This window comes from Heptranchias perlo, chromosome 7 (genome assembly GCF_035084215.1).
Source record: "Heptranchias perlo isolate sHepPer1 chromosome 7, sHepPer1.hap1, whole genome shotgun sequence".
Taxonomy (NCBI): Eukaryota; Metazoa; Chordata; class Chondrichthyes; order Hexanchiformes; family Hexanchidae; genus Heptranchias; species Heptranchias perlo.
The window spans coordinates 28,639,869-28,661,901 of record NC_090331.1 but is presented as its reverse complement, the minus strand read 5'-3'; the positions used below and the strand labels follow the sequence as shown (position 1 = coordinate 28,661,901).

Here is a 22,033-nt window from a genome sequence, read left to right as displayed (position 1 = left end):
GACCCTAACTACTTGAACGTGTTTTTTTGACACAGAACACATTGAAAAATGAGTCTGACTATCTCAATACTCTAATACTCAAAACACATTGAGAACTGAGTTCAACTCCTTAAATGCCTTGTAACATGCAGAACACATTGCAGAATAGGTTCAACTCTCTGAATGCTCTGTGATGCTCAGAACACATTGAAGAATGAGTCCAACTCTTTTAAATTCTCTTTGATTTATAAATACACAGCTGACATAAAAGAGGTTAGCAAACGAGAAACCATAAAAAGTCTGCGATTTTAAAATTCACAAGTTCTGGCTGCCATTTTGACATCACACTTGTATTGAATTATAACTGCTTCCAGAAAGCCTGTAAAATGGAAAAAAATAAATTAAAAAGATTGGAAAACCTCACTCAATACCTGTATCTGTGGATGTGTCAAAAATTCCATTAAAAGTGGAAATCCCTGTATAGCTGGGAGCACTGTAAAGATAAATTTTATAAGTACAACATTTATATGTGTGCACTGCACTTTAAACTGAGATCTTGTCTGATTTGCTTGGTAAAGATTAACCCTTTCCAATCCGAATAAGCCAAAACTATTATTCAAACAAAATGCTTAAGAACTTTGTAACAAAAAAGACCCTTTTCTGATGAAAGTAGCTGAGAATGTCAGCACCAGCAAAACTATGGCTGCCAATATCCTGACAATTAGATTGTGTGCGAACATTATGCTGCTCAGATTTATAGGAACCTCTGCAAATAGTGAGCTGATAATTATAAAAGAATAGCAGTATAGTCTGCTAATTCAATTGGGAAAGGTACTGGACTAGAAATGGTTGAAGGCATTCAGTAAATATAGCAAGGGTGTTATAGGAACATAGGAACAAGAGTAGGCCATTCACTCCCTCGAGCCCATTCTGCCATTCAATTGGATCGTGACTGATCTGTACCTTAACTCCATTTACCCGTCTTTGCTCCATATTTCTTGATACCCTTACCAAACAAAGATCTAACGATCTCAGTCTTGAAAATTTCAATTGACCCAGCATCCACAGCCTTTTGGGGACAGAGTTCCAGATTTCCACTATCCTTTGTGTGAAAAGATGTTTCCTGATTTCACTTTAATTTTAAGATTATGCTCCCTTGTTCTGGATTCCCCACCAGAGGAAATAATTTTCCTATATCAGTATCAAATCCCTTTATCATTTCTAAACACCTTAATTAGATTACCCCTCAACCTTCCAAACTCAAGGGAATACAAAGCAAGTTTATGCAACCGGTCCTCTAATTTAACCATTTAAGCTCTGGTATTTAAAAAAATACAGAGAAGGTGTGTGTTTGTGCGTGTCTGTAAAACAGTTAAAGTGTTATGATTATATACCTGTTGTAGCTTTTGCTTTGTGTTCTACAAACTCGGGAAGGTATATTAAGCTGAGGAAGCATGAGAGAGGGACAGTAGTCATGATAATGTAGGTCCATTATCAAAAACAAAAGACTAGTTAGATTTTGATGCCAACTAATTATCTCACCAATGTTTTGTTGACACTTAGAAAAGGTCAATGCAAATCATTTATACATGTGAGGCTGAGATTCTAATTTCTAGCACCTATGCAACAGAGGGAAAGATGGAGAGAAAGACAAGCAGGGAGAAAATAGACAGACAGTTTCTTTCCTCATTTAACTTAGAATCATAGAATCATAGAAGTTTACAACATGGAAACAGGCCCTTCGGCCCAACATGTCCATGTCGCCCAGTTTATACCACTAAGCTAGTCCCAATTGCCTGCACTTGGCCCATATCCCTCTATACCCATCTTACCCATGTAACTGTCCAAATGCTTTTTAAAAGACAAAATTGTACCCGCCTCTACTACTGCCTCTGGCAGCTCGTTCCAGACACTCACCACCCTTTGAGTGAAAAAATTGCCCCTCTGGACCCTTTTGTATCTCTCCCCTCTCACCTTAAATCTATGCCCCCTCGTTATAGACTCCCCTACCTTTGGGAAAAGATTTTGACTATCTACCTTATCTATGCCCCTCATTATTTTATAGACTTCCACAAGATCACCCCTAAACCTCCTACTCTCCAGGGAAAAAAGTCCCAGTCTATCCAACCTCTCCCTATAAGTCAAACCATCAAGTCCTGGTAGCATCCTAGTAAATCTTTTCTGCACTCTTTCTAGTTTAATAATATCCTTTCTATAATAGGGTGACCAGAACTGTACACAGTATTCCAAGTGTGGCCTTACTAATGTCTTGTACAACTTCAACAAGACATCCCAACTCCTGTATTCAATTTCTGACCAATGAAACCAAGCATGCTGAATGCCTTCTTCACCACCCTATCCACCTGTGACTCCACTTTCAAGGAGCTATGAACCTGTACTCCTAGATCTCTTTGTTCTATAACTCTCCCCAACGCCCTACCATTAACGGAATAGATCCTGGCCCGATTCGATCTACCAAAATGCATCACCTCACATTTATCTAAATTAAACTCCATCTGCCATTCATCGGCCCACTGGCCCAATTTATCAAGATCCCGTTGCAATCCTAGATAACCTTCTTCACTGTCCACAATGCCACCAATCTTGGTGTCATCTGCAAACTTACTAACCATGCCTCCTAAATTCTCATCCAAATCATTAATATAAATAATAAATAACAGCGGACCCAGCACCGATCCCTGAGGCACACCGCTGGTCACAGGCCTCCAGTTTGAAAAACAACCCTCTACAACCACCCTCTGTCTTCTGTCGTCAATCCAATTTTGTATCCAATTGGCGACCTCACCTTGGATCCCGTGAGTTTTAACCTTATGTAACAACCTACCATGCGGTACCTTGTCAAAGGCTTTGCTAAAGTCCATGCAGACCACATCTACTGCACAGCCCTCATCTATTTTCTTGGTTACCCCTTCAAAAAACTCAATCAAATTCGTGAGACATGATTTTCCTCTCACAAAACCATGCTGACTGTTCCTAATCAGTCCCTGCCTCTCCAAATGCCTTTGACTAAAAAAGAAAGTTGAAGTTTGAAAGGAAACAAAAGCTTTCTGAGGGAAATAGATAGGAATGGCGTGTAGAAGATGGAGGAGAGGAGCGAAACTGTTTGAGGATGGTGGGGGGGGGCCCTCTGGCCTCTGGCCTCGACACCCATTTTTTGGAGGAATGGAAGGGACAGAATGGAGGATTAAGCGTGAAGTGAATGACAGTAGAGCAAAGGGGAAGGAAGGCTTCAGGGTTGAAAGGTTAGTTCAAAGGGGAAGAGTTAAGGATAGTGATGGGAGTGAGGTGATGATAGGAAGGGGAATGGATAGTGAGAAGATGAAAGGGTAAGGGATGAAAAGGGTTCAGGAGAATCATGAATGATAGGGGAAACAGATGGGAAAGGAACTGCTTAGGGACACACTTTCTCCACAACCCTCACCCCAAAATCAGCCTATAAGAGCATAAGACCATAAGACCATAAGAGATAGGAGCAGGAGTAGGCCATTCGGTCCCTTAAGCCTGCTCCGCCATTCCACGAGATTATGGCTGATCTGATTTTTACCTCAACTCCACTTTTCCGCCCTTTCCCCATATCCTTTGACTCCCTTGCTGATCAAAAATTTGTCTAACTCAGCCTTGAATGTATTCAATGACTCAGCCTCCACAGTTTTTTGGGGTAAAGAATTCCAAAGATTCACGACCCTCTGGGAGAAGAGATTCCTCCTCATTTCCATCTTAAACGGGCGACCCCTTATTCTGAGACTATGCCCCCTAGTTTTAGATTCCCCCATGAGGGGTAACATCCTCTCAGCATCGACCCTATGGAGTCCCCTCACAGTCTTGTATGTTTCAATAAAATCTACTCTCATTCTTCTAAACCCCAATGAGTACAGACCCAACCTGTTCAATCTTTCCTCATAAGACAACCCTTCCATACCCAGAATCAACCTAGTGAACCTTCTCTGAACTGCCTCCAATGCAAGTATGTCCTTCCTTCAATAAGGGCACCAGAACTGTACGCAGTACTCCAGGTGTGGTCTCACCAGCACCCTGTACAGTTGTAGCATGACTTCCCTGCTTTTATACTCCATCCCCCTAGAAATAAAGGCCAATATTCCGTTTGCCTTCCGGATTACCTGCTGCACCTGTATGTTGACTTTTTGTGTTTCATGTACGAGGACACCCAGATCCCTCTGTACCGTAGCATTTTGTAGTACTTCTCCATTCAAATAATATTTTGCTTTTTTATTTTTCCTCCCAATGTGGCTGACTTCACATTTTCCCACATTATATTCCATCTGCCAAATTTTTGCCCATTCGCTTAACCTGTCAATATCCCTTTGCAGACACTTTGTGTCCTCATCGCAACTTACTTTTCCACCTATCTGTTCAATTCCTCTGCCATTTCCTTGTTTTCCATTATTATTTCCCCAGTCTCATTCTCTAAGGGACCAATGTTTACTTTAGTTTCCCTCTTCCTTTTTATGTACTTGTAGAAGCTTTTACTGTCAGTTTTTATATTTCTTGCTAGTTAACCCTCATAATTTATTTTCTCCCTCTTTATTGTTCTTTTAGTCATCCTTTGCTGGTTTTTAAAGTTTTCCCAATCTTCGAGCTTACCAGTAATCTTTGCCATGTTGTATGCTTTTGCTTTTAACCTGATACCTTCCTTGACTTCCTTAGTTAGCCATGGTTGGTTCACCATTTTTGTGGAGTCTTTCCTCCTCACAGGGATATATTTTTGCTGCGAGTCATAAAATGTCTTTTTAAATGTTTGCCACTGCTTATCCACCATCATACCATCTAATCTGTTTACCCAATCCACTTTAGCTAATTCCGCCCTCATTCCTTTTTAATTGCCCTTATTTAAGTTTAATACAGTCGTTTCAGACCCAAGATCCTCGCTCTCAAACTGGATGTGAAATTCTATCATGTTATGATCACTGCTTCCCAAGGGATCCTTTACTTTGAGATCATCAATTAATCCTGTTTCGTTACCCATTACCAGATCCAAAATGGCCTGTTCCCTGGTTGGTTCCCCGACATATTGGTCTATGAAACAGTCCCTAATACACTCTATGAACTCCTCCTCAGGGCTATTTTTGCCAATTTGATTTGTCCAATCTATGTGAAAGTTAAAATCGCCCATGATTATTGCACTACCTTTTTTATAAGCCCCCCTTATTTCCTGATTAATATTTTGCCCTACAGTGTAGCTACTGTATATTATATACTACTCCAACCAGTGATTTCTTCCCCTTGCTATTTCTTACTTCCACCCAAATTGATTCGACGTCTTGATCTTCTGAGCCAAGATCATTTCTCACTATTATACCAATTTCATCCTTTATTAACAGAGCTACCCCACCACCTTTACCTTTTTTCCTATCCTTCTGAAATGTTAAATACCCCTGAATATTTAGCTCCCAACCTTGGTCGCCTTGCATCCACGTCTCTGTAATGGCCACAAGATCATACCCATTTGTTTCTATTTGTGCCGTCAATTCATCTATCTTATTTCGAATGCTGCGCGTATTCAGATAAAGAACCTTTAATTTTGTCTTTTTACCATTCTTTCCTACCCCGGCCCCATTTGCTAGTGCACTTTTATGTTTGTATGCTCTGTCCGTTCCTGACACACTCTGTTTATCATTACCCCCATCACTTTCCTGTACTACTTCCTTGTCTTTTCTCTTTATCAATCTAAATTTCGCCCCACCTGAGCCCTCCCCCACTCTATTTAGTTTAAAGCCTTCTCTATCGGCCTCGTTATTCCGTTTGCCAGAACACTGGTCCCAGCATGGTTCAGGTGAAGCCCATCCCTGCTGAACAGCTCCCTCTTTCCCCGGTACTGGTGCCAGTGCCCCATGAATCGAAACCCACTTCTCCCACACCAATTTTTGAGCCACACATTCATCTCTCTGATCTGATTTACCCTGTACCAATTTGCTCGTGGCTCAGGTAATAATCCAGAGATTATCACCTTTGTGGTTCTGCTCTTTAATTTAGTCCCTAGCCTGCAGCCGTTGGTGGCTCCTTTCCCTATCACTCTATTCTATATCTATATCCATATCCATAGAGAATCTAATCACTTCCCCTGACATTCAACGGTATTACCATTGCCAAATCCCCCACCATCAATATCCTGGAGGTCACCATTGACCAGAAACTTAACTGGACCAGCCACATAAATACTGTGGCTACAAGAGCTGGGTATTCTGCGGTGAGTAACTCACCTCCTGACTCCCCAAAGCCTTTCCACCATCGACAAGGCACAAGTCAGGAGTGTGATGGAATACTCTCCACTTGCCTGGATGAGTGCAGCTCCAACAACACTCAAGAAGCTTGACACCATCCAGGACAAAGCAGCCCGCTTGATTGGCACCCCATCAACCACCCTAAATATTCACTCCCTTCACCAGCGGCACACCGTGGCTGCAGTGTGTACCATCCACAAGGCTTCTTCGACAGCACCTCCCAAACACGTGACCTCTACCACCTGGAAGGACAAGGACAACAGGCACATGGGAACAACACTACCTGCACATTCCCCTCCAAGTCACACATCATCCCGACTTGGAAATATATCGCCGTTCCTCCATCGTCACTGGGTCAAAATCCTGGAACTCCCTTCGGAACAGCACTGTGGGAGAACCTTCACCCCACGGACTGCAGTGGTTCAAGAAGCGGCTCACCACCACCTTCTCAAGGGCAATTAGGGATGGGCAATAAATTCTGGCCTTGCCAGCGACGCCCACATCCCTTGAACGAATAAAAAAAAAATCATCAACCACTTCCTACCTGAAAGGAAAGAAGAGCATAAGGAAAAGACAAAGAGAGAAGTAGAAGAGGACAAAGAAGCAAAAAAAGAAGTTAAAGGGAGATCAGCAGCAGCGAAAAGAAAGACACAAGCAGATGAGCAGTTACAGAGAGAGAAATAGCAACACCAAAGCAATGAAGATATGTAAGAGAGTGACCACATTCTCTAACCTACACTATGCAATGCCATGGGAGATTGACGTGCTCAGAATTTGTCACACTGTGTCAAAATGTGAGTTCCACAAAATAACATTTAGATTCATTTTAAAAGAAAGACCATTTTCACCATATAGTAGAAAGTTATTAAGAGTCATGATATATCTTGTTAGGAAATTCAGTATGTGCAGTATCCATGGAGACTGATGCAAAGAGTAGGGGGCATTACATTGGTGGTGGTGCATTATAGGCTTTGTTTTCAGCTAATGAGTGATTCATGCTACATCAATGTGGTAGTTAGATTCTATTATCTATCTATTACTATTAGGTTTGATAGTAGACACTGGTAGGAGAAAACAAATGTTTAAAGGGGAATAGTAAAAGCATTTTCAAAGAAAAGTGCTTCCTCTTTTCAACCTTGGCACCCCAGAGGTTTTAATAAAATCTTCTACTTATTAGCAGTACCCTATTATAGTTACATCGAGTTACATTGAAACTACAGCACAGAAACAGGCCATTCGGCCCAACTGGTCTATGTTGGCATTTATGCTCCACATGAGCCTCCTCCCTCCCTACTTCATCTAACCCTATCAGGATATCCTTCTATTCCTTTCTCCCTCAGGTGCTTGTCCACCTTTCTCTTAAATGCATCAATGTTATTTGCCTCAACTATTCCTTGTAGTAGCGCGTTCCATATTCTAACCACTCTTTGCCTAAAGAAGTTCCTCCTCAATTCCCTATTGGAGTAGTAAGCGATTATTTTGTATTTATGACTTTTAGTTTTGGACTCCCTCACAAGTGGAGACATTTTCCATCATCTACCCTATCAAACCCTATCATTATCTTAAAGAACTCTATCAGGTCGCCTCTCAGCCTTCTCTTTTCTAGAGAAAAGAGCCCCAGCCTGTTCAGCCTTCCCTGATAAGGATAGCCTCTTAGTTCTGGTATCATCCTTGTGAATCTTTTTTTGCACTCTCTCCAATGCCTCTATATCTTTTCTATAATATGGAGACCAGAACGGTGCACAATACACCAAGTGTGGTTTAACCATGGTTCTACACAAGTTTAACTTAACTTCTTTGCTTTGCAATTCTAACCCTCTAGAAATGAAGCCTTTTGCTTGATTTGCCCTTTTTCTGGCCTTATTAACCTGGTTCGCAACATTTAGTGATTTGTGTATCTGTACCCCTAGATCCCTTTGCTCCTCTATCCCGTTTAGACTCTTGTTATCCAAGGGGTATGTGGCCTCCTTTTTCTTCCTACCAAAATGCACCACCTCACACTTATCTATATTGAAATTCATTTGCCAATTGATGAAGAGGAGGTACTAGAAAGGCTGGCTGTACTTAAAATAGGTAAGTCACCAGGTCTGGATGGGTTGCATCCTAAGTTGCTGAGGGAAGTAAGGGTGGAAATTGCAGAGGTGCTGGCCATAATCTTCCAATCCTCCTTAGATGTGGGGGTGGTGCCAGAGGACTGGAGAATTGCAAATGTTACACCCTTGTTCAAAAAAGGAAGATAAACCCAGCAACTACAGGCCAGTTAGTTTAACTTCGGTGGTGGGGAAGCTTTTGGAAACGATAATCTGGGACAATTTTAATAGTCACTTGGACAATAAAGGATTAATAACGGAAAACCAGGACGGATTTGATAAAGGCAAATCGTGTTTAACTAACTTGATTGAGTTTTTTGATGAAGGCAATGGGGTTGATGTCGAATATATGGACTTTCCAAAGGCGTTTGATAAAGTGCCACATAATAGGTTTGTCAGCAAAATTGAAGCTCATGGAATAAAAGGGGCAGTAGCAGCATGGATATGAAATTTGCTAAGTGACAGGAAACAGAGAGCAGTGGTGAACGGTTATTTTTCGGACTGGTGGAGGGTATACAGTAGTGTTCCCCAAGGGCCGTTACTCGGACCATTGCTTTTTTTGATATATATTAAGGACTTGGACTTGGGTGTACGGGGCATAAATTCAAAATTTGCAGATAACACAGAACTTGGAAGTGTAGTAAACCATGAGGAGGATAGTAATAGACTTCAAGAGGACATAGACAGGCTAGTGGAATGGGCGGACACATGGCAGATGAAACTTAACATAGAGAAGTGCAAAATGATACATTTTGGCATGAAGAATGAGGAGAAGCAATATCAATTAAATGGTACAATTGTAAATGGGGTACAGGAACTGAGAGGCCTGGGGGTATATGTGCACAAACCATTGAAGGTGGCAGGACAGGTTGATAAAGTGGTTAAACAAGCATACGGGATCCTGGGCTTTATAAATAGAGGCATGAAGTACAAAAGCAAGGAAGTTATGTTGAACCTAGAACTTTATAAAACACTGGTTCGGCCACAACTGGAGTATTCTGTTTCCAATTCTGGGCACTGCACTTTCAGAAGGATGTGAATGCCTTAGAGACAGTGCAGAAAAGATTTACTAGAATGATTCCAGGGATAAGGGACTTCAGTTATGAGGATAGACTGGAGAAGCTGGGGTTGTTCTCCTTAGAGCAGAGAAGGTTAAGAAGAGATTTGATTTGAGGTGTTCAAAATCATGAAGTGTTTAGATAAAGTAAATAAAGAGAAACTGTTCCCATTGGCGGAAGGGTCGAGAACCAGAAGACACAGATTTAAGGTGATTGGCAAAAGAAGCAATGGCGACATGAGGAAAAAAATTTTTACGCAGCGAGTAATTATGATCTGGAATGTGCTGCTTGAAAGGGTAGTGGCAGCAGATTCAATCATGACTTTCAAAAAAGAATTGGATAAATACTTGAAGGGAAAAAAATTGCAGGCCTACGGGGAAAGAGCGGGGGGATGGGACTAATTGGATTGCTCTTACAAAGAGCCGGCAAGGGCTCGATGGGCCAAATGACCATCTTCTGTGCTGCAATCATTCTGTGATTAGCCCATTCTGCCAGTTTATTAATATCCTCTTGCATTATGACGCACTCTTCCTTTGTATTAACTATACCCCCCCAATTTGGTATCATCCGTAAATTTTGAAGTTGTACTTCCAATTTGCAAATCCAAATCGTTAATGTAAATTGTGAGCAACAGTGGTCCCAGCATCGATCCCTGTGGAACGCCACTTCCCACCTTTTGTCAGACTGAGTAGCTACCCTTAACCCCTACTCCCTGTTTTCTGATTTGTAGCCAGTTTGCTAGCCAGTTTGCTAGCCAGTTTGCTGCTGTTCCCTGACTCCACATGCTTTGACCTTTGCCATGAATCTACAATGCAGTGCCTTACCGAAGGCCTTTTGAAAATCCAAATATATTACATTTACTACATTACCCTTATCTACTCTTTCTGTTACTTCTTCAAAGAATTCAATAAGGTTGGTCAAGCATGAATTTCCCTTCTGAAATCCATGCTGACTATTCTTTATTATATTTTCATTCTCTAGATGTTTTTCTATTGCATCTTTGAGTAAAGATTCCATTATCTCTCCCACCACTGACATAAAGCTAACTGGTCTATTGTTCCCTGGACTTATTCTATCTCCCTTTTTAAATGTAGGAATAACATTAGCTGTCTGCCAGTCCTCTGGCACTATTCCTTTTTCTCATGAATTTTTACATACATGTAATAGTGCCTCTGCTAACCCCTCCCCAACTGATTTTAATATTTGCAGATACAATCTATCCGGATCAGGTGTCTCATCCTCCCTAAGTTTCATTAGTTTATCAATTATGTCCACCCTTTCTATCTTATCTTAAATGTTTTAATATCTTTTTCGATCTCTTCTAATATCCTGTCCACCTTGTTAATCTCCTTGGTAAATACGGATGTAAGGAGTCTTACAACACCAGGTTATAGTCCAACTGTTGGATTATAACCTGGTGTTGTAAGACTCCTTACATTTGTCCACCCCAGTCCATCACCGGCATCTCCACATCATGGTAAATACAGAGGCAAAGTAACTATTCTCTATTTCTGCCATTCCGCTGTTGTTACCCGTGAGTTTATCTTGTGCAGCCCTTAGTGAACCTATCCCTATTTTGATTTTTCTTTTGTTATTTATGTGTCTGTAGAATACTTTACTATTTCTTTTTATATTCCTTGATAATTTAATATCATAGTTCCTCTTTGCTTTCCTAATTATTTCTTTTGATTTCTTTCCTAACCTCTTCGTATTCCCTTTTGTTATCCTCTTCTTTATTTTCTATGTACTTAGATTTTAGTTTCAATTTTACTCATCTCTTTATTCATCCATGGTGTTTCATTATTGGCTGGTTCGTTCTTGCTTTTTGGAGGAATATATTTCTCCTAAACTGTATTGATCGCTGTTTTGAATATTACCAACTGCTGTTCTATTTCCTTGTCTGTCAAATGTTTTTTCCAGTTTACCTGCCCTAGTTCCATTCTCATCCCCTCAAATTAGCTTTTTTCCAATCTATTACTTTGGTCTTTGTCTTACTTATGTCTTTCTCAGACCTTATTATGTTATGATCGCTATTGCCTAGATGTTTCCCTATGCTTACTTCTCTTATCTGTTCTGGTTCATTTCCCATTACATGTTTATACATCCAAAATACACTGTTCCAATGTGAAAAAGCATTGTCATTGCAGAAAACATTGGCCCAGAAATTGGATTGTGCTGCACCCATTTTACAGGTGTAAACAGGTCCATAAAGTTTCAATATGGCAGGCAGCATGCGTGCACTCATTCCATGCCAGAAGTTGGTATATTGATAAAACCTCCTCCATTGGCGCCCAGGGCACATGCCTGAAACAGGCTTTAGCTTCTGTGCAATTGCAGATAGGGGGGTGAACGCCTATTAGATGCCCCCTTTGCAAAATTGGATTGCACACAATTGCAACATGCGCTGTGCATGCTGTGGTCGGTTCATCAGGTGCTTGGCAGCCAAACCAGCGGTCCCAAATATTAGAGATGACCATACATGAACTCAATCAGAAAAGCTACACTCTAATTCAGAATCCATTGAAGTTAAACTCAGAACAGTTGGGAGTGGTCTTTCAGGGCTGAGATCAAGAAATTCCCAAGGGGACCATGTAGAGGGAGCTTTACTTTTCTTCTGGTCATGCAATACCTGAGCTGGCGGTGCTTGATATTGATGATGAATGCTTAAAGTAAGAAAATGTTCCATCATCCATCATTGATGTCTCTCACCTTGATATGCAAAAAAATTGATCAAAGATTTTAAAAAGAGAATATATCTTCAAAGAAAGGTTGGAGGTATGACTATCATAATGTTTATAGCCTTGTACCGCAAATTGAGGAGAGGCTGATCAATTGAGGGACTCAACCTGGCTTAGTTGAAGTTAGACCTCATAAGAACATTGCCTGTAAGTTTATGCATGCATGAGCAACTTATTACTGTACTCGTTAAAACTGTAAGGTCACACAAAATGATGCTCTAGGTTCTCATCACCTTAAGATATTGCTGTATAAAGAAGAAAAAACACAAAAAGTTGATGTGATAGCTTTCTATTAATTGGTTATTATTCAGTGACATCGATCATGTTTTGCAGCACATGAAAAACCCATCTTGCCTCAGACAGTATCAGTTTCAAATGTACAGTTTAATTCTTATTGTTTTCCTGGAGGAAGGAAGAATCCCACAAGGCTCCTCCAAGATCTAATCACCAAAGCACCCAGAAACCAATAAAAAAGCTAAAAGAAAATTCGCACAGTGACACAGTACCTTGGTGAACTAATGTGCTATGTCGTTCAGAATTGTGCCCATGATGGTGAGTCACCAATTTTAAACAAGCCTCTGTGAGAAGTTGGTCAGTACAGGCCAGGCACAGCCCCACAGGGATTATAACTTGGAGCAAAAGCCATTATCAGCCTTTTTCATGCTTCCTTGTAATCAGTTTGATATCTCAGTGAGGCTTCCTGCCCACTCTCCCAAGCCACAGTGAGTGGATTTCCTATGGACACTGAGAGGGATTGGGAACAAAAATTGAGGGAATTCATACAGTTTGAGGAGGGAAGAAAGAAAGGCAGCTAGAGCTGAGCTACAATTTCAGTTTAAATATTTTGAACTGCATTTAATATTAGTGTCTTTATTCTGTGGTATGATCGCTATTTGAATCATAATGAGCAGGTGAAGGACCAAGACCAGACAGAACTTGACTTTCTTTGTAAATGAAAGCTTTATGCAATGCAATTCTTCTGCTTTGACATCCTATTCTATTTGTGAATGTCACAGTCAGTCTGTTAGTGAGATCTATTGTGTTGGATTTCAGATTCCGTATCTGTATTGGCCTTTACAGTTTAGAATCAACTAACTAGTGCCCTCAAGTGGCTGAAAAAATGCTGAAGAAAATGGATAAATTGTTTTTGTAGTTTGGGATCACTTATGAATGTATGTCATGGCTATCAGGAGAAATGGGATAAGGGCAGAAAATCTGAAAGAAATTTGGAAGAGAAAAAAGGTAGTAAATACACCAATTTTTGGGCAGTGGGAAAACTCCCTCCTCCCCAATGGCAGCTCTTCCAGTAACAATAGTTTTGGATCTAAACCCATTTAAATTTTCAATGGTCAGTTGAGACTCCAATTAGACATCATCATATGGATAAAAAGTGTTTAAATTGGGCAGACTGTCAAAAATGGATGTACTGTTGCAAGATGCTGCCAATGCATTTAGTAAATATCATGTCCTATTATGTTTTTAAAGCATACTGCAACACCTAGGGATTACATGTCATTTTTACATCAATGTTTTCTCCACCGTGATTCGAAGATTGGACAGGGAATATTAAATACTGCAGCCTGTAGGTATCTCCCTAGATACCAACAGCCAAGAGACAGCTTGAATGGGAAGCATTACATAGCTAACATAGTTTTCACCCAGCTTCTATTGATTCAGCCAAAACTAACAAAATTGCCCATTTTGGAGAAGTTTATGCTTGAATGTCAATTGAGAATGGGACTGAAACTCTGATATTCTATTCAAGAGGTCATATCCTCGCAATTCACTAACATTTTCAAGCAGCATCGAATGCATCTATGCCTTTATATTAAAATGATCAGTGCAATGTATCCAGCTAGCCAAAGGAAATCAAGGAAAGATTACCCCTTAGGGTCAATCTGACATTCGATGTATTGTGTGTGGGAAAACATTCCTTGTGAAAATCGGACTTTACAGCCATATGGGAACCCACAACTTGTATTGATTTGGAAATTAATCATAGGCTGTCATCGTTGACAACGATGGATAAACCATCATCATTATCAACAGTAAACACCAGCTCCTCACTTGTCCATGATTGGATAAATCTACTTTATAGAAAGCCATATTTTTCTAGAAATCTGTGCAGCTTAGCTTACATAGTTTCAAAGTAATTAATGTTGCCTTTCATTAAAATCATAAAATGAATGCACATTAGAGAAAACAATACATACAATTAAGTGTAGGCCATGTTGTGTCAAACTGTAGAAACAGTTTAATGAGGCACCTGTTTTAAAATGCATTAGAAAATGTGGGTAAATTTTGAGGGGACCCATTGCTCTCGGGTAATACGGCACGTCTTACTGTTTTGTTGGCAATTTTCCTGTATACATATAGGGAGAGATTGTGCAAGAGTATCAGAACAATGAAATATTAACATATTTTGGCCCAAGGTTATGTGATTGAATAAGTTCCTAGTTAATTCATCCTGTGACATTAATTTAAGCATTTGTGGCAATGAATGATTTTGAAAACAAAACTGCCCAAGTCCTGTTTCAAAGTTACAGCATGTTATATATCATATTATGCACATTAATCTTGTCTAGAATTGAACATGTAAAATATACATCATTTAGTGCTTTGAATTTTAGTCTTGCATGAATAAAATTACATTTTTAATATTTTAATTATTGATAGACTGGGGAAGCTGGGACTGTTCTCCTGAGAGAAGAGAAGGTTGAGAGGAAATTTGATGGAAGTATTCAAAATCGTGAATGGTCCAGACAGAGTAGATAGAAACTATTCCCATTGGCGGAAGGGTCAAGAACCAGTGGACATGGATTTTAGGTGATTGGCAAAAGAAACAACGGCGACATGAGGAAAAAAATTTTTACGCAGCGAGTGGTTATGATCTGGAATGCCTGATAGAGTGGTGGAGGCAGAGTCAATCGTGGTTTTCAAAAGGGAATTGGATAAGTACTTTAAGGGAAAAAATTTGCAGGGCTATGGGGAAAGGACGGGGGAGTGGGACTAGCTGGATTGCTCTTGCAGAGAGCCGGCACGGACTCGGTGTGCCGAATGGCCTCCTTCCATGCTGTAACTATTCTATGATTCTATGATCAAGCTGTTGCACAGCTCGCATGTATAACTTTAAAAGAAATCAAGCTGGACTGAATTAGATATGAAGTGCCATATGAAGTTAGGCTTGGGCAGTTAAGATCAATTGGGAAAGAAAACGTCTTTCCACCCGATCCTGTGGGATTCACGCCCGGAAAGTTAGGTTAAAATTCCCCCCTTCATGTCCAAGACCCTTCACTGTATAATTGATGAACTCTAACAGCAACTCATCTTAATCCAATCTTCCTTAAAATATTTTTATTATTGAACATGTTAAAAGCATTTTTATCCTTATTTACTTATCCATCTCAGAGAGTCTAATTAGTTTTTATGTAGGGTGCACCTGTTCACATGCTGTGTAGCTATAAAACACATATGTGGATTTGTGAATGAACTTAGCCCCTTAGTCAGGTGACAAAGCACAATGTGTTTGCTGTAGTAGTTCTGCCTAACAATGTGAGATGGTTAGAATGTAATTTGATACAGGCTTTTAGAGTAACGAGGCAGCAAGCAGCTCTAAAGAGACTTGAAGAATTGATTTACTCATTTTGACACTACTTCACTTTGGAATGCAGACTACTGCAATAATATGCAATTCCCCACCCCCTGTGCCTTTCTCTTTGCATTAACCACAGAAGCTTTCAATACTGCTTGACGCATTTGAATGAGCTGAACCATTGGCTTTGGGCTAAGACAACTGAGTCCAACAGCACTTCCCTCCCTTCCCTCTAAGCAAATAGTTGAGAACTGCCAAATCAGGAGATGTATGCAGAGTGGGTGTGGCCCTTCCAGAAATGTAATTTAAGTCACTACATAATTGTGGAAAGTGTTTATCACTATATAATTGATGTATACTAAGACAACTCACCTTAAAGCAATCTTCCTTTAAATATCTTTTATTTTCAAACATTTTAAAAGAATTTTTATCCATGTTTATTTATCAATCTCAGAGTCTATTTAGTTAGCTTTTATGCAAGGTGTACCTATTGACATGATGTGTAGCTGTATAACAAGAATCTGATTTAAGCCAATATTCATTACCCCAACAAGAAGGCTCTAGTCGTGACTTATGAAATCCTATGTAATATGTCTGGTGTGCAGATTATGAAGTGCATTGAGAACATTTTAATCTATTGATGGTAGGAAGATGGCAGAACTGTTGTCACTGTCAATCAACAGGTTTAAAATACACTCGATCATGCCTTTCTCTGTCATTAAGATGCATTAAATAATCAAGCGCATTTGTGATCCAATGTTACAGCTCTACACATAAAGCACTAATTAAATCTGTTTAATACTGCAGAATGCATCTGCAGACAAACATCTTGTCATTCTATGAAATGGACCCTAAATTATACCTTGGTTAATTTCAAGAAGGTAATAACCACTTGCATGAATACTAAAAGAGTTTTTGTGTAAGGTATGCACTCCGGGGTGCTGTGCAGAAAGAACAAGATTAAAATTCTCAGTAAAATGTAATCATTAGAATAACCATTGTATTTAAGCAATCTTGTTAACCACATATTGATAATTATTACTTCATTGGCATATTATAAACTAGAACAGATGAAGATAATAAAAGTAAGTCAGTCTGAATAAAAGTATTTTATTTGCATATTTGTTAAATAAGTAAAATTTAAGAAAATAACCTTACCTTTAGAGGAAGACTGCATGCTAAATATTTTTTTAATACAAATTCACTTATAAATTTAACCAGACTGTTTAAAACACATTTACCTGAGAAATCTAAAATTCTCAATATAAAACCATGTGAAAAATAAACTTTGGTGTCTTGTGCATAAAAGTAAAACTTGTTCCATCTGTACATAATAAATGTAGAACTTGTTTTAATCTGTACATATAATATGGGCTCATTTTATCCAGACCATGATACTAGACCAAATCACAATGGGCCCAATTCAATTCCATCTGCACAACAATCGTTGTGTCCATTGTAGATGGTATAGGGGGTTATGCACAAATTTCCTTTTATTATTTGTGCAATGGTACCAGCAACTAACAGCGCAACATGGAGGAGATGGTGAACTGGTGCTCTTTGCACTCCCATCAACCCATTTTAGTGCTGAATAACATTTTGATAAATTGGTTGATTCCAAAATGCACGTTAAACCTAGTTGCCAATAGTATAGCCGAATACTGTGCCACAAAATATTTAATTTGAAAAATTATTCCTACCTTGAAGAGATGAGAGTCTGACTGCAAAGCAACAGATCATGTTTCTTTGAAGAAGTACAATACAAAATTAGTTAAAATTCATGGGGAATAGCTGCTGTATACAGTCCCTATTCTTCCATCATTCCCACCAACATGGTGGATAAGGCAGTCAGCTGTTACAATCAGCTGTTTTATTTTGCACCACTCTGTACTGCTGCCAAAGTGAGCATTTGAACACTTTGGGTGCAGCACATAAAGTAGGCATACATCTACCTGACTTTGCCCCCAACTTAATAGTAGCATTTAATCAAAACCAGACCAGCAAGTAGTTATACTGCAGTGAAATGATACACACAGTTGGATGGAAACTATTATTGCATCATTAATTTCCTGAAGCACCTCAAACTAGTTTAGTCAAGCATAGTGCACAGTATTTCAAGTATCATTTTATAATGGAAAAGAAACTATAGGTAGTAAAAAAAATAAACAGTAGTAAATTGTAGTAACACCATTACAATTTAGGGGTTTGTAGCAAACAATCTTCCTTTAAAATACATTCAGATTTATTTTCATAATCTATTGAGGTAAGCAACATGTTCGTCATAGACAGATATTTCCCCTGTTATTTTAGCACTAAAGGACATGGTCTGGCATTGGCTCCTGGAAAGTGGTGATGATGTGTTGTGAAGACCACACTGACAGGAGACACTGTGTGTCTGCTCAAGTTACATCATGTGACACTGGTCTCAACGCCACAACTTTCCTTTAGGTTGAAGATGCTGAGGTTTAACATTTCTGTCCCTAAAAATAACTGCAATGCCAGGTGCAGCTTTGCCCACAGTGTTAGGTTTCATTGATAGAACGTCCTGATTTGAAAACTCACATTGTAAACAGAAAGTGCAAATAGACATCCTCTTATGGACAAATCAGAACATTAAAGTTCTCTTTTACGATAAATAATATATTATGTAAACATTTCTGTGCAGTAAATTGTCTTTGTAATTATTCACAATCAGTGCAGTAGGAGTAGTGCATCTCATCCAGTGGGATGTCCTCATAAACGTCAGACAGTGAGGTGCTTTTCCCCTTCTCTAAGCTGAAAATATATATGTTCGGAACAATTATGCGAAGTAAGTTCCACCCAAATAACATATCTTTCAATTAATTTCTTTAAGAAATTTGCATCTCTCATTACTTTTAGTAGAAATTCTGTCAATTCTTCAACTTAGGTGAACATTTTTAATTGTTTTAAAGATAGCAACTATCAAAGAAGTGTGCTGTTAACTTTAAGTTTCTAATTATTTTCAACATTAATATTACTTGAAAGTGATTCTACATAGTTCACAGGCTTGTTTAAAAGTTGTTAAATATATTAATAATGTGTTCAGAAATCTCACCGTTTTCCTTTGATTACTAAGGCAGAAGGTGCATATAGGTCTGGGAGCTGCAGCATTTACATCGTAATTGCCCTGCATGACAGCTCGATATTTTAAGCAGGGCTGCCCGTCCAGACAGTCCTCTCCCAGGAGAAGGACATTTGCCAGATGGGAAATATAACTGGAGGCCAAGCGCAGAGTTTCTATCTTCGATAGTTTGCGGTCTGCTGGTTCGGTGGGAATGAGAGTCCTGAGAGCTGTGAACGCTGTGTTCACACTGTGGGTTCTGTCCCGCTCTCTTGCATTTGCTGCTTGTCGTTGTTTGCTAATACCAGTTGAATAGATCTTCCTCTTCCTTTTCCCATTGCTGTCATTCTGACTGCTCTCACTTCCACTCTCAAGTTCCTCAATATCAGAAGCAATGGTTTCTGCTTGACAGGATTGCCTATTCCCTGTAGACTTCATTGTGCACGTACGATGGGAAGAAGCTGGAAATTGTGCACCACAGATCAGAAAGCACTACCATTTCCTATGATAGAAGTTCCCAGTATTTCAAAAAGAAAAGCTGCAAGCACCAATGCAAGCAGTTTATCCCCTGGCAGTTCAGCTGGCCATTTTCTGAATGATTACTACAAATAGGCAGAACCATGTGGCTTCTTTATAAGGTAAGAAGGGTGGAGCTGTTAATCTTTGGAACATTACTTACCTTTAAATTAAAGCTTTAACTTTGTTTCAAAGCTACAGAAATATTTATTTCACAAATGGGATCATTATATTGTACAAATATGTAAACTGTGAAGACAACATTGTTTTGAAATACAGATACTTTTGTTTACTTCCTGTTATTGTCACCTTTTCACTGCCATTAACCTGTATTATGTATAGCACCGGGTTGCAATGGGGGAAGGTTTCCTCCGTGTGCTGGGTGTGGAAAAATCATGCACAGAGAAACTCTTCCACCTATTCAATACTGATTATTCAAGTCAAAATCACACACTTTAATACCATGGAATCAGGTAATGTAAAGAAAGGGTAAGCTGGCTGAATGCTTATAGGGCAGAACTGTAATATTAAATTAATGTCAGAGGATGAATGAACTAGCAACTTACTGAATCACATAACTTCGGGCCAAAACATCAAATAAAGTTGAAGTTGGAGTTGAAGCTTTCTATGGGGGTTGTCATATGAACTTTAAGATAATCTATAAACTAAGCGTACAAATGCCATTGGGATAGGGGTCAACAACAAAGATTTTTCTCTCCGGTCTGTGTAACATTTGTGCCCTTTATCTCAATCTATCTACCAGATGCAGGGAACTGGAGAATTTCCCTGTATAGCCATTAGTGGAATGGTGAGAACTTATGGTTCAATTTTCTTAATATTACCCCTGATTACAGGAAATTGCATCATGTCACTTCTATTGTTGCTCTTCTCACGTTACCTCCTATTTTAAAATGGAATGAAGCATATGAAAAGTTGACATACACACCTATATGTTCATGAACTACTGGTTCTGACTTACCTCGAAACATAGTTTCACAAAGGCATCTTCAACAGCAATCAATATATAGCATCTATCAGGACATTCCCTCAGTGCTGCATTCTAGTAGGGAGCTAATAGCTTAATTTATTTGTGACTATTACAGTCTACTTGGAGGGAAAGCTGTATAACGCTGGGGGGGAGGGGTGGAACCAGTGGGCCCAATATTACCAGGGCGGCGGGTTCGCGGCTGGGGGGGCGATTGGGTACATGGGTAACGCGCCCGGTGAAATCAGTCTTCCCCCCGCGCAATCGTAGGATAATTGGATCCACTTACCTCTTGTTCCAGGTTCCCCGATGCTGAGCTGCGCGGCGGGCGGACTGCGCGTGCGCAGTAAGGTCTGTCAGCTGGAGGAGCCCTATTTAAAGGGGCAGTCCTCCACTGACTGATGCTGCAAGAAATAGGAAAAATTACAGCATTGAGCAGCCCAGGGGGAAGGCTGCTCCCAGGTTAATGATGCCTCACTCCAGCTCTTACTGGATGGGGTGAGGAGGAGGGGGAGGACAGAGATCTTCTCCCCGGCGGGTGGGAGGAAGCGGCCTGCCTCTGCCACCAAGAAGGCCTGGCTCGAGGTGGCAGAGGAGGTCGCCTGCACCACCAACATATCGCGCACCTGCATACAGTGCAGGAGGCGCTGCAATGACCCAAGTAGGTCAGCCAAAGTGAGTACACTTACTCATTCCCCTACACTCCGTCTGCCACATCACCGCCCCCACCCCACATCTCCTTCTGCACTGCCAACACTACTCTGTCACATCACCCCTCACACCCACTCAAACCTCATCCTCATCTTACCTGCACTTACTCACCTCGCCAGTACTCATCCCGCCACTACCACTCAACCCAATCCTCATACAATCTCATGGCTCTATCTCATACTCACCCTCTCTTTCACGGTCAGCCTCACTCAAAATGCCACTACCTGTGCTGCAGCCACAGGGCATGCATCACATATGTGCAGTAGGCATCGTAAGGCAAACGTGTCGTGAGCATGAAGGGGATGCACAAGGGTGTTTGAGGGTTTGTCATGGTTTTTACTTATATTTAATTTCTGACCAACTCACATTACATATTATATTGGCACCACTCTGCCACGTCTTTGCGAATCTTGTCAGGTTTGTGCAATAATGCCCTTTCCTAAGGATCACAATGAAGACCCACACCTGATGCCACCCATTGTGTCACTGCAGAGTGGGTGTAGGTGTATTTGCAGGGCTCTTTTGTGCAGACGACTGAGAGACGTCGGCGATGTCCCCAGTGGCACCCTGGAAAGATATGGAGGAGAAGTTGTTGAGGGCAGTGGTGACTTTGACAGCCACAGGTAAGAAGATGGTGCTCGGGCCAGCCGGGAGCAGCTCGGCATGAAGGAGGCTGCAGATGTCCACGACTACATGTCGAGTGACTCTGAGCCTCCCTGTGCACTGCTGCTCAGAGAGGTACAGGGAGCTGAGCCTCGGTCTGTGGACCCTGTGGCGAGGGTAGTGCCCTCCGCGACGCATCTCTCTCTGCGGTTGCCCTCCCTCCTGCCGTGCAGGTGGATGTGTCACAGCACTGTGTTGTGGAGCTCCACGTGTCAGAGGTGGACGGCGTGGCCGGCGAGGCTGGTGATGCTGTTCGCCCTCCGAGGAGGTCATGACTGCAGTTATGGCGGTCCCCATCCGGAAGATGTACATCTGAGGGGGTCTGCAAGGTAGGTACATGTCTCTGGACCCAGGGGTAA

The 22,033-nt window shown here is 40.6% G+C and overlaps 1 protein-coding gene across 2 annotated transcripts; it reads right to left on the bottom strand.

Moving 5' to 3' along the window:
• Positions 1 to 228: 228 nt before the first annotated feature.
• Positions 229 to 19,391, bottom strand: si:ch211-246m6.4 (transcription factor 15). Of its 2 annotated transcripts, XM_067987199.1 has the most exons (3): positions 18,794 to 19,391; positions 17,418 to 17,461; positions 229 to 358 (listed from the first exon to the last, which is right to left on the bottom strand). In XM_067987199.1, the coding sequence occupies exons 1-3, from the start codon at positions 19,235 to 19,237 to the stop codon at positions 322 to 324; spliced, it is 525 nt and encodes a 174-aa protein (XP_067843300.1). In that variant the 5' UTR covers positions 19,238 to 19,391; the 3' UTR covers positions 229 to 321. The 2 variants fall into 2 exon arrangements, with proteins under 2 accessions (XP_067843300.1, XP_067843301.1); XM_067987200.1 differs by lacking the exon at positions 229 to 358 and having other exon boundaries at positions 16,876 to 18,492.
• Positions 19,392 to 22,033: the final 2,642 nt, after the last annotated feature.